This window comes from Adelges cooleyi, unplaced genomic scaffold (assembly GCF_023614345.1).
Source record: "Adelges cooleyi isolate 19-005CV unplaced genomic scaffold, UGA_ACOO_1.1 ACOO_flye_CR_arks_rails_tigmint_CR_PRNA_2, whole genome shotgun sequence".
NCBI classification, from domain to species: Eukaryota; Metazoa; Arthropoda; class Insecta; order Hemiptera; family Adelgidae; genus Adelges; species Adelges cooleyi.
Window position 1 is genome coordinate 10,136,266 of NW_026095860.1, and position 14,125 is coordinate 10,150,390.

The window sequence follows — 14,125 nt, forward strand, 5'->3', positions numbered from 1 at the left end:
TTGTTTTTATATAATAGTTATCGAAATATAATAATGTATTCAAATATTATGTGCGTTTCAACATCTACATGATATATGTAATTATATTGAATTATATTATAATGCGAATAATAAAAAAGAACATGCGTTACTAAGTAACGTTTAATACCTACCTATTATTTGTGGCAGTGTTATTGAAGTGTACATTAAATATTTATATATATATATATATATATATATATATTTTTTTTTTTTTTTTGTTAAGAATATTCAGATAAAATAAAGGACTATACTTGTTTTAACATTAGATGTACTTACCTACTTTCATCAAACGAACATGTTTTACTTTTCCGTATTGTTGTTCTTAGAAGCAAACCTGGGCAAATTAATAAAATTGCAACTTACAAAGAAATTGTATTTGTATTAGAACAAAAAAATACTAAAAAATAGTTTGACTCGATTGATTACAATTTTAAACAAACAATATATGTATATACACATTACACACATATTTTAGTATTTTGTTTGTCAAGACCTCAGAATTTTAGTATCTAGAACTCCAGTTTGCTTTTTAAACGGCCTCCGAATTAACAACTTGCAAAACAAAAATTAGAATTTTCCAATATTATTTTGTTTTATAAAAAACATATTTAACATTAATTCTGAGACCAATTCGAAATTCAGCAAATAATTTAAGTAAAAAAAAAAAAATGCTGAAAATACCACAAGACAGTGTTTTATAAACATTAGAGGCATTAAAAAAAAAATACTATACTTAATTAAAGGTATTCTGCGACCAGATGCAGATTCAAAGGATAAATCTATGTATATTAGTTCTTGTTCCAAAAATAAAAGAATAACTAGTGTTGTATACAACTTGTGTTATTAGGTTTTTTTGAATTTTTGTACTTGCACACATAGGTGTATAAAAAAATGGTCACGAGTGCATTGGTTAATTGTATAAAACACAAATTATAACTTTTGAAATTAAAATCCATTTAAAATGTGGATAATGTCTCAAGACATACATGTCTGGCCCAATTTCGTTCCGAGACAACTGCAAGTTCAAACAACTATTAAAAACACATATTTATAAATAAATTTGCACAAAATAATCTATATTTTATATTAAAAAAATAAGTCTTACACATATTAATATTATTATATTGTTACGTTTACGGCTATCAAAATATAAAAAAAATGCATTACAAACGCTTTACAAGTGGTATTTGCTTCGACTAAAATATAAAATTACAGCAAATGCAATTTATTTCAAAAACACTAGGTTCACTTGAATTCAACATGAATATTGTTCGGTCAAAAAGGTAAGCGGTCATAGGTTCCAAGCCATTCTTAAGTAAGCCATTCTTAAATTGGTATAACTTGGTTATAACCTGGTAAAAAAAAAAGGACCACGAAGGGCGTGGTAGAGCGGGACAGTAATAACCATAAGTGTTATCATTTGGGAACCTATGACCGAATGCCGATCAATACTAGTGTAAAATAATAATAATGGGAGTGTTTTCCACATTACTTATAAAATTACAAACACAATGGCGGCATGCGCTTTGCCGAGTTATTAACAAACGGAACGATAAAAACATTTGTAGGTGTTTTTTAACTGCAATAATAATTATAGCTTTCGGCTAATCGCTTGGAAATAAAAATACTATGCAGCTATATTGTGCGTACTATTATTAACGGCGTCCAAACTATACTCAAAAAGGGTCGCCGAGTGAACTATATAATATTATATATATATATATCATAAGAAATCATTGTAGATCGGTGGAAGAAATTGCCTCTCTATAAGCCAATAATATGCATATATGCTCCTCTGCCAGTGTTGTTTCTGGATGCTGCCGCCGGGAGAGACGTCCTGCGGCAACGGCCACTGGATGCGGCGCTACAGCGATGCCTGACCTTCGCGGGCAGGTGTGTGGTTTGTTCACGCGGCCGCCTGGGCGCGCAACGAGGCTACGCCGCCGAAAGCGCACGGGTTCCCGGTCACCCTGGATTCGGCGGTTTCCTGGAAATAGTTGACCGAGCTGGAGTACACCTGGAGTTCGATGCACTTGGCCACTCGGGATTTCTTCTTTTTGCGTCCGGCCCGGTCGATGTCGTAGTCCATGAACGCGGCAAAGGGGTTCCTTTGCGACGGCGGTTCCTCCCGCCGTTTGACGGCCGGTGCAGCCGCGGGCACCGGGGCCGGCGACCCCTCGCCGCCGCCATCGTCGCACCACCGGCGGTGCAACCCGTTCGCACCGCGGTTGCCGCCTTCCACGATCACCACCTTGATGAGCGGCACCACCGAGTCGCAGATCTCGCTGATCTCATTGGCCAGTTCGAACTTCTCGAAGAGGCTCATGTTGCCGTTGCGCTCGAACGCCGCGTGCTTGTCGCTGAACGCGAACAACTGGGACACGCTCAGCGAGTAATAGTCGCCGAACAACCGCGAAAGCTCGGCGTACGTTTCTTTTAACGTCTGAAAAAAAATAAAATCTGCGTTATTGAAAAATTATGTTTGTTTTTTTTTACAATTTTTATCAATATTAATATTTTATCTTTTTGACATTTCGCACCTCTAGAACAAGACTGCCACAACTTTATCAATTTTGAGTTATGACCACTTTCGGGTAGCAAAAAATCAGCTCTATTCAATGAAAGAACGCCACATTCATTATCATTTTTAATTTTGCCACTAGAAAAACGTGTCAGTATAGAATTATTCAACTTTTAGCTTATTTTCAATGCAACAGAGCCATATTTACTTTATGACAAAATTTTTCCATTTAATTATTGAAGTCAAAAATTAAGACTGCCTCATTTTGATTTGTAGCATTCTTACGCTGTATAAAAAATAATTTTCTGGTCCTGTGATGAAAATGCAACACTGCCATAATTCGACTTACGGCACACGAAATGTACATAGCTTAAATTCAATACTGCCATATTTTAGTATATGGCTATCTTAAAATAAATTTGTGTATACAATACAGCCACATCTCAAAATATGGCAGTCTTGCATTCCTTATAAAATTGTAAAAGGCCATATCTAACTTTTTGGGTTTAAGTTAATATTTCATAATATTTGAAGAAGTCATATTGTAAAGCATGTTTTAAGTATTTATATGTTTTTAGTTTCAAACGCATAGCTAAAAAACTGCAAAATATCTTAGTTACAAACTTCAAATCACTTTTTCTCAAAACTATAAATTTTGAGTTGTGGCAGTCTTGTTCTAGAGGTGCGATTTTATGTCTTTACTTTGGCACACAATCCGAAAAATCGACAGGAAAAAACATAACGAAAATATCAGATGATTTATCTGATAGGAGATTAGAGGTAAGAGATAAAATGTCTCCCGTCGTTGCGGACTCGTACGCAAGCTGTTGTGTTTCAGGGATGCCCGGTTGTGGCGTAATTTTAAAAGTATATTTGGTAAATATAGTTATTTCAGTTTAAAAAATACAAAAAATTGCAGTTTTTTACACTGAAAAAATAATTAATTGACTAAAAATAATTTTAAGATTGGGCCATGATCGATGCTTTGAAAATGTTATGCGAAGAACTCAAATGTTGTTTTAAAACTTAAGTCGAACTATAGTCTATTCACCGTAAGTTGGCCCACTTTGTGGTCACAAAGTGGGTCAACTTACAGTGAATAGACTATAATCTTAGGAACAATAATGTTAATATGTGCGTTATAAAATTAAAAAAAAAATAATTGACAACCAAAATACATGCTTCTTTCCTGTGGTATATGTTTAAAAATGTTAAGTTTAAGTGGAAAATTACCTACACAATGCGCGCCTTAATAAATAGAGGCCTCTTATATAGAGGATTATCCAACGAAACGGACGATTCGTAGTTGATAATAAAATAACTAAATAATTACGGCGTCCGTAAGGAACAACAAGGAGAGTAATTTCAGGTTTTCTTTTGTCTATATTATTATAAGCATTTCAGACGCTAAGAATGTCTCAGTAGCTTTGAGAACACTACAGATTCCCAGAAACGTGTAATTATGGTCGGCTTACTCCACGCCCCGTTGTAATAATACAGCCAAGACTCGAGATATAAGTGAAAAAAAAGTCACCTTTCTTTCTTGGACGTTCGAAGATGACAATGTCTACTGGTACTACATTGTATTGTCATATTATATAAGGATTATGAGATTAAATAAATAAATATGTTAAACAAGCCACACAATTTTTTATTATGAGCTACAGGGTTATTTACAATTTCACGTTACAAACAACATAAGTATGTTGCAAAGTATGAAAAGTAAGTAACATGCAATTTTAATAACCCTGTTTACCATATTACAAAAGATTATATTTTTTTTTGTTGGAAAGGTTATAGGTTTGAAACGATTAATACAACAATTTGTTATTATAATATATGATAATTATGTAGCTAATCGAGATCAATATAATATATAGGAGTAGAAGAAACAGAACGAAGTATGAGTAATGACATTAAATAATATATTATAATTGAGCATGCGAAAAATAAAATGACCAACCTACTACGCATTGAGCATTATAGTAAACATGTTGTGTAGCCGACAGGCAAGGGCGATTGGTCATTTTTGGTCTATAAGAAAATATTGTTAGAGGCCTCACATTTAAAAAAAAACCGTTCCCTGCGTTCGCAATTTCGGTTCTATAAATTATGTGTTTTTTTTTTATAACTCCTCTATTTTTCTTTTTTATTACTTTGGCCCTACCTTCTATATGGGGACCTCCTCGGGCACCATCAATTATTATCCGCTAAATTGTTTTTGTTATGTTTGTTATACAGTTTATAATAGTATACCAAGCTTGAATAAAGTTCAAGGACGTATTTGGAGCCCGACAGTTTAGAAAATATATTTTTTAAACGTATGTAGATCTGATTTAATTTTACTGATGCCAGTTAAAAATTCTGGACATTAGGATTTGGGCGGGCCCGTGTCAATGTTTCTATATTACCTTCACCTTCGCAAATATTATTTATATGTTTTTGACAGGTGAATAATAATGTAGTAGAACCCTCACCGACAAAACCGACTATCATTAGTAATAATCCTGTGAGGCACTGTTGGGAGAACCTAATGGTGCTCACAATAGGGGGGACTGCGAATCGAGTAACAACAACCGTCGAACAGGAGGAAAACAACGTCGTCATCTATTATTTTGGCTTAAGTATACTCTCAAAAATGATACGGCTTATGGTCAAATTTTTTGCAATCTGTGTGGGCAAGTAGTTTCATATCTGCGGGCTCTGCTGTTGGAATTCGGTGTGCTCGATTCTAAGACATGCTTCTCGCCCTCCCATTAAGGTTATGACGCCAAACTACCTCTCATCAGTATATATATATATATATATATACTGATGAGAGGTAGTTTATATATATATATATATGGACATGTGGTTGTTTTATCTATTATTATTAAGTACTTGGCATTATCATTATTGTTGTTTGCCGATCATCGTGCGAGTTATGTGAGTTTAAAAAATATATTGTTTTTTATAAAAAAAAAAATATGTTATCATTACTGCAACTATTTTATTATTAAACAAATACTAATACTAACTCGTTTACAATATAAGCGCTTCTGAGTATTGTTTTTAATCGATTTTAAAACAACAGGCAATCCGTATACTTAAATAGTATAAGTCTTATCCATTCTTTCGGTTTTTATAGATAACTTATGATGACATTACATGAATTACTGAAGGTTTTTCAATTAATTTCCGTTTATGAATTATAAACAAGTCATTGTGCTCTTGATGAGTGTATAATATTGTTTTTGCCTAATATACAAGCGAGTCGTATTGGCTGGTGTATAATATTGATTGACGACGACCGGGTTTAATTTGTTTTTGTCGTCTAAACGTCTTTCGAGTATTGTCTTTTGTACGTTAATTGTTAAACCAATGGACGACTAATAAGCCATATTGTAATATTAATAGGACAACGTCAAAATATATATTCAAGTGTTTAATCGCCAAAACGTGTTCTTACTAACGAGTGTCGGCCGCAAAACTTAAAGTTGGTGGCTAATGCCTATTATCTGCTTACAAAAAAACTAGTTGCGATTTTAGGAATATAATATTGAAACCAGTTAAAAATAGAAGTTGTCTCATCCCATCGCACCGTCTACGTGTAAAATTGTTACAAAACGCGCATCTTCGTGAAGCGAATGCACATTAATAATAATAATGTGTAAAAAAAGGCAAAGCTGGTAACAACTGCCATCCTAATGGAGAGCAAGTATAACTAGTGAATCTTGTCACGGTAATAGCTAAGAATAGTAAAAAAAAAACAAGTTCTAAACCCGACGTGTTAAACTGTTTCAACGTTAAATAATAATATATTATTGAAAAATAGTTATTTTATGTATATTTGTTCAGTTTTTTTCCACCCTCGAGTATTTGTCAATGGATCGCTCTATTATTATACACGTGATATGGATATTTTAGCCTGGTTTATGATGCCGGCTTCGACGGATTTGCCGCGTGAACAGCATAATATTGAGCTGTATGCTATGGATCAATATTGATTTCGGTTCGAGCAAATAGGATCTGAGAACAGTAAACATCGCACTTCTGCGTGCCACAGATAAAATACATTTTTTTTTTTCATTAAACAGGTTAAGTCCTATATATTGTTTTCTAGATAATCATAAAAAAACGATTTGCTCGGTTACCTAATCGCGTTTAATCAAGTACACTAAAAACATACAACATCGACTTTTACGGACATTCCGCCGGCCTTATGCAATGACATTATAGATTTAACCGACTAGATAATAATAATGAAAACCCGTTGCGCTATTTAGGTTATCGTTACATGCGCGCAATTATTATTTGTCGCGATTCGCAAATGTTTGTTTAGCAATAAAGGTTTTTTGCCAATTGGCATGGAATTAAATATGGCAAATTCGAGTATTTTTATCAAGCACACTTGAACTGTAAGTTTCAAGTACGATCGCCTGACATTTGGCACGTACCTCCTGACACAGCTCGAACAGTTCGTTCCACCGTTCGCTGTTTGAGTCGTTGGACGCGGACAGCATGACGGCCAGCTTTTTGGATATGCCTTTGAGCTTATAAACCCGGAAAATCGGCAACAGCGCTCGTTCCATGTAGAAATGTTCGCTGTATACGTCCGAATAAATGTCATCCACGCTCTCTCTATTAAATAAATGAATAAAATATAATCAATAAGAATAATAATAACAATAACGACGGTCGTCGCTGTCTGAAGCGCTTACAGGTTGTTGCGCAGAAACGGCCTAAAGTCCCTGAGGAGATGACAAAAAGTTATCATCCGCGTGCGGGCGACCGACTTCAAGTGCACGATAAGCAAGTTGGCCAGATCGTCCAGTCTCTCCAAAACCATAAAACACGTGGGCCACATGTCTTCGACGTCGTGCAACAACGTGTCAGAGCTTTCCTTTACTGTGAAACAACAACGGGGTAATATAGTCCAACTTGGAAAGTTGGTTCACCTTGTTACGAATGCCGCCACTTACGTTTGGATAGTGTTTGTTCAATCAGCGACTTGTCGTCCATCAAAAAGTAATCCGGCCACAGCGCTCGTTTCTTGAACGCCACCAACATCTTGTCCATTTCTTTGTTGTAGGCCATTTCGTTTTCCAAAATCGATATTCGCACTCTGACTAGAATCGCTCCCATATCGCTCATATCGCACAACATTTCTATACAAACAACATTATTATACAGAAATCGTTGACAATATGTAGTGCAAGTAGTCTTTTCATTTAAGTACCTTTATTCACTTGTGTCAGCGTCATGGGTAATTTTTCCCAACTTATTATCTCTTGTAGAGAACGACTTCTGGAAAACGGCAGCCGAGGTTTCAAAAGCTTAGTGCTGGGAACCTATAAGAAAAGGTGGAAACGCGTTTGTTACACACCGGTGTAATTACCAAGAATGTCCCTCAATTTAATTAATTGTCCACTTGTTTGTTTACCTGTCGGTTTAATCTTGTCAATGGCTCGTATGGACCTAAAGCGACAACACACATAGACACGTTTAAAAAAAATGTTACCAACAATAGGCAATTCGAGGCTCACATCTGAGTTGAGATTTTTGATTAAGATACTGCAAATAAGTGTCTTCGTTCCAAGCTTCTTTCACCTGTCTCAAACGCTTCTTCCACGCGTTTAGCTGTTTTTCAGAGTTGAATTTCACTTTGAACCAGTCCAACTTTGCTATGTTTTTTATATGCAACACCAAGTGACTGCCGTCGCATATCCTCCTGCACGCCGCCAAATCTCTTACAGGATGGATTTTCGTCCTTCGTGGATCCTGATCGTCTCTGCGTATAGGTACATATCAAACAACATGATATCATTATGAAATTAACATTATATCATTAAATTAGTAGGTATTTACCCATATATCCATAGAGTACTGTTGCTGAGGACCACGAAACGCTGTCTCCAGTCAGGATCTCCTACGACTTTCACGTTGAGGATATCGCAAAAACTCGATATTCCAGTCATGTTTACCACCTACACATTTACAAAACAAAACAAAAATGATACATTTCAAAAAAAAAATTGCTCAAGTATTAGGTATTGCTATAATATACCTATAGTTAAATCAATATTGTTATTTTACAAACAGAATCCATAAAGCCTAGTGCATTTACTCGGGGCAAATATAATATGACATATTTGTGGTTTAGAAACGTTATTAAGAAACCAGTAGGAAGAAAATAAATCAAGTTTTAGCCGAGAAAAAAATCCGAACGATTCACACTTAAAACATAACAGGCCCAATTTTTTTTTTTTTTTAATAGGTAATACAAATAAATATACATTTTATGTTAGGCCGTGCATATTTATATATTCGACTTTTTCACCCGTTATGCGACTATATTTTATTATAGTATATCATCAGCCGGTTTCACAAGCTATTATTAAATACACTCTTAACATAATTCAAATTAATTTAACATCTGGTTAAATTATGTAAGTTTCATACCATAACATTATTATTATTAAATTCTATTCGGGTTACCAAAGCGGTTACCTTGATTCCAACGTTCTCATTGGTTATCACAAAATGTGATAACTAATAAGTGATAACATTAAAATTTTATAATCAAATCTCAAATAGTAATGTATAATTCGATCTATGACATTTTAACATGCCAATTAAATCCTTAACAAATGTTGGTGAAATCGGCTGCATATAAAATATATAGATTCCTTTAAAATATGGTGAATTGAAAAGTTCATACTCTAACGACAATCAAATTATTATTGCGCACAAGCAGTACAGCAGTACTCTGTAGTATAACTCGGTAATTATATTGTTTTATAATTAGATTAGTATTGAGAACATCAGAAGACGTCATTAATACTAGCTAATGCGCGACACCTAAGCCCGAACAAATTACAAAGGACAAAGATGTCGCTCTTAAATGACATCAATTCAACCGTAGTCTATTAAAAACGGGCCACGTGCAATATGATAATAGTAATTCCCGTATTCTACTATTATTATCTAATATAATATGGTCTTTTGTTTATGTGTCTATTGTTATCTTGTTTGAAAAATTACATAGCTGGTTGCACATTTCTAACGATGAAAAAAAAATAACAAAATACACGCCAATGTCAATGTAAACATTGAGTCATACTAATGTGGTACGTTAATTATCCTTTTGGTCTAGCCAGTAGCCCATAACCGTTTAATAATATTTAGGTAATGAGTACTGTGTATTGATCGATAAACCCATCGAATTTGACAGGCAAGCACGCCTAAGCGTACCCGAAATGGATATTAATAGGATAGGAATGAATATATTTTTATTAAATTTTAGACAGTCTGTACTTTTGTGTTTTCCACCAGGAAGGCAAGATGTTCTCCTCGCTATTGTGACATTTAATCCTCGAAGCCCGAGAACTGTCGAGTTGGTGCAAACGGATTTCCGCAGATGTTCCGGGTTATTATACCACAGCCCTATGATCATCTGTCACTAGACAGGCCACCTGGCATATTTTACACTTAAAAGTATTTCTTGGTAATAATGTACCATGTTTTTAATAAAAAAAACTTTTCACTGTGTGCCACATTAAAAACTATCTTGTGTTTATTGTATATATTAGTGTTTATACATGCTAAACATAATCAGCCGATTAAACTTATTGTTAATTATATTTAACAATTGGTTAGTGAAAATTGGGTTTCATCGAGATTTGTTAGCCTTAACACATTGTTAAAACGATTGTTAGTTAATCAGCCGTAATCAGATGGTTAAAAATTTAATTGGCACGTTAAAATGCCATAGATCGAATTATACATTACTATTTGAGATTTAATTATAAAATTATATTGTTATCACTTATTAGTTATCACAGTTTATGATAACCAATGAGAACGTTGGAATCAAGGTAACCGTTTTGGTAACCCAATTACCATTTTGTTTACTTAACAAGTATAATTTAATAATAATAATGTTATGGTGAAACTTACTTAATTTAACCAGATGTTAAATTTATTAGAATTGTTAACATTTGAATTATGTTAAGAGTGTATTTAATAAAAGTTGGTGAAACCGACTGTATGTCTTATAGCGTATACTTTATAGCATACTGCCTAGTAAAAAAAAAAAAGTCTCTAGAGAATGTTTTTGTACAAAAAAAAAGCTTAACCCTCTGGGTTGTAATAGTTGAAAACACATATAAATAATAATATCAACAAACCCCGTCAAAATTGCACTTACATTGTATATTATTCACATGTAGGTAGAGTGACTTCACAATAAAGAGTTTATTAGGCGTGACAGGATATATTAATTAATTATTCAAAAGTACACTTATAACATTACCCGAATGATAAGAAAAACATTAGGTTTACACGCAAAAAACTTTAATATGAAACAAATAATCTAATTATTATAATAAGCCATACACAATTCACTCGTTCAAACTTGACCTAAACCCGACCTCACTAATTTCGTTGTATTATTGTAATTTTTAGGAAAACAAAATTATTATAATCAATCAATTATTGTAAGTGAAATATCGACTCGAATAAATATGATGGTTTTGTACTACATCCAAGCTAATCTAATTCTTGAATTGACACACAACGGATGATAATAAAGGTATAATTGTATCTTATTATAATTGTATCTTATTATAATTGTATCTTATTATAATTGTTCGTATAGTAAAAGGTCTATTGTGTTATTTATTATAATTTGAAAAAGTTAAAAAAAAAATCTTAATTCATGTATTATATTAATATTGTTAATTATTGTAAACTAGGAAGAGTGTACATTTATTAAAAATGTCTCATATATTATTTACTTAAGGGAAATAAAAATAATTATCTATAAGATGTCAATACATATAATATTATTATATTTAACGCTTATCTAAATAAATAACGTTAAGAAAACACAATAATTACACAACTAAACCTTTTCGAGAACGATCAAGAAAATGTCAGCTAGACTTTATCAAATAATGTATTAAAATATTATTATTATTATTTATGACAGTCGTGAGATTAACAACTCTAGTTATTACAATATATTTTATCAAATTATGTTATTTTTAAATTATACGAGGTAAGCCACCAACGTCAAGAAACAAATAAATAAAACATTTTCAAATTAAATAACAATCACAGAAAAACAAGTTAATATTTTGAAAAAAAACCGTCACCCGCTCATGCGTCCCATCATGCGTGTGAACACGTGTATTGAGTATTCACAAACTATGTGTGGTATTATTTTATTTAAAACAAATATATTATTATATTAATATATTATTTTCACGATGTATTTTATCAAAGTTTTTGTGCTGGCAGTTTGCCCATTTTGCCAAGTGAATAGAATATTGACAGAGATAAAAGACTTGTTATAAAATACACATCATAACTGATAACAAGTCTAAAAAAAAATTGGAATAGACATTAATATTTTTTCTAAAAACATTCTATTACTAATCTTAAACTTGCCAGGTAAATTATGATACATGTTAATTATTTACACTACAGCTGAGCCATAGGTTTAGGCACACAATGACAGTGTCCTCAAGGACAAGAAATAGACATGTGGCTACTGTAAAATTATAATATCTGTCCATGATCATTACATTAATAATAATACAACCAGTTTAAAAAACCAGGTAAAAACATCCATCGATAAAAATATGAAACTGTAATTGGCTCGCCGACGTAAGTGATGTTTTCTTTTAGTAAAAATTAGGTTTTTTTTGTCTGAGCTTTAGAAAGTATACATTATAAAATCAATGATTGTTTAAAAGATTTGGTTTTTGTTTTTTTCTTTGACAATTTCAATTCCCGATATCCTTGTATACATATATAGCTATGCTAAGTATAGCCTTTCAAAAACAAAGCTAATTGAAGTCTATTCAAGCTGTACCGACTTGGTTAACTTCAAGGTTACATTCTCCCAAGTGTACGTCACGAAAAGCCTTATATATTCCTCTCTCGTTACACACACGTGAACTTTTCACTTTTGATATTTCTAGTATTATACTAAATTGTATAAAACTTTTATTCTTTTTCAAATTTTTATTTATGTTAAATTTTGTTTTTTAAATAAACGTTTGCAGCTACTTTTAAGTACACGATGACACTTGAAACTGAGTTATAAAGTAAAATTACCATATACAAGGTGGACTACTGTTTAAAAAAAAGATCTTTCCCCCCTCCAATCGATAGAAGCCTATTCAAATAAGAAACCCTTAAAATTTCAGATCCTTGGCTTAACACAAAGTAATTTCTCATAATTTTCAAGTGTCATATTTTGGTTTTAAGAATATTTGTTCAAGTTGAAAAAAATTGATTAGTTTTCGAGTTGGAATATTTTTTAAGAAAAATTAAAATGTCCCATGTTAATCAAATGCAAAAAACCACTTAAAGTCGAGCTAGGGAAGTTAAAAGGTTTTTTTTTATCGATTGTAAGGGTTGTAGGCCCTTTTAAAAAAAAAAAATCGCGCGACTAAGGGTGTGGAAACGTTTGCAGTCATTGGCTGGTTCAGAATATTACCAAAATAAAGATAAATGTTGGTTAAAAATCGACATAAAACAATAGTTACTACAAGCACACACACACACGACTCGCCCCTCTAGAAACTATTTACATTGGCCAATACAAATAACATAGTAGGTACCTTAAGGGTGAGATTAGATAGATAGTGCCGTCGTCGTTACTGCTCAACACTCGATTATCGTGTTGGCGGGGCAGCTGCTCAAGGATGGCTCGCGATCCTTGTTGCCATGTGCGCATCGAACACGAAAGATCCCGCTTTTGGACCTCCACCGTACCGCACAACTACATATCTACGACTGACGCGGTCCGGACGCCACGCGCGGCTATTATTGTACAGAAACAACAACAATGGACCGGAACGCGTATCGACCGACCCGCGCTTTGAGCGGCGCAATATAGTATTATTGTTAGCGCCAACGTACTCGACGGCAAGTCGGGTGGGGTGCCGCCCGTGACCGTGGAGGGGAAGGGCGGCAACGGAGGGGTTGAACGAAAACCCCGCCGAAAGGCCGTCACGTGATCTAGTGCAGAGCACCATCTGGCGGCCCGCTCCGATGACTAGGCCTTTGCCAAATATTAAAACATTGCTCTACACCTACTAGGTATATAATATTAAAACCGTGTCATCGTCCAAATATTTGTCGCGGGCAAACACTTTACTCGCGTTTGTCATATTTTCTACTACGCCGTTTGGCTAAATTTGGGGCCGTAATATTTAGCTGTTCCAAATTGCCAAGATCAACGGCCTTTGTGTGTACAGTATGCTACGTACAATGGTGTGTATATAAGAGTGTACACAACTTTTACTGCGCAGTTACCGAGCCGTGCAGAGCACGTGTCGCGCGCCGACGGCCAACTTTTTTTCCTCATGCAAACGCGTTGACTAACCCGTCGGCAAACTTCGGTCGACGACACCCCAACCCGGCCGACCTTGGCGTCGCCCCCGCGGGCCCATGTGACAGACACATTGCTTTTTGTGATGATCATCAACACACGCAAAACGACTTACTGTACACCTACTACTTTCCTTAACCGTTCGTCCGATACGGCTTATCGGTATCGGCGGTTAATCCCATTCCCATATAATACCT

At 34.2% G+C, this 14,125-nt stretch overlaps 1 protein-coding gene across 1 annotated transcript; it reads right to left on the reverse strand.

The window, feature by feature from the left end:
• Positions 1-1,076: 1,076 nt before the first annotated feature.
• Positions 1,077-13,409, reverse strand: LOC126833616 (uncharacterized). Its single transcript, XM_050565048.1, has 9 exons — positions 13,156-13,409; positions 8,390-8,508; positions 8,068-8,312; positions 7,965-7,999; positions 7,761-7,872; positions 7,504-7,689; positions 7,243-7,429; positions 6,979-7,162; positions 1,077-2,464 (listed from the first exon to the last, which is right to left on the reverse strand). Exons 2-9 carry the CDS (start codon positions 8,497-8,499, stop codon positions 1,928-1,930), a joined length of 1,596 nt encoding a protein of 531 aa, XP_050421005.1. The 5' UTR covers positions 8,500-8,508; positions 13,156-13,409; the 3' UTR covers positions 1,077-1,927.
• Between the last annotated feature and the right edge of the window lie 716 nt (positions 13,410-14,125).

What these genes read in the sequence shown, in the direction of transcription:
- LOC126833616 (XM_050565048.1), bottom strand. Translation starts at nt 8,499, where the DNA reads ATGACTGGAATATCGAGTTTTTGCGATATCCTCAACGTGAAAGTCGTA. An exon ending in GCTGACACAAGTGAATAAAG is followed by an intron (nt 7,690 to 7,760) that starts GTACTTAAATGA and finishes TTGTTTGTATAG; the next exon opens with AAATGTTGTGCGATATGAGC. An exon ending in TGAACAAACACTATCCAAAC is followed by an intron (nt 7,430 to 7,503) that starts GTAAGTGGCGGC and finishes GTTGTTTCACAG; the next exon opens with TAAAGGAAAGCTCTGACACG.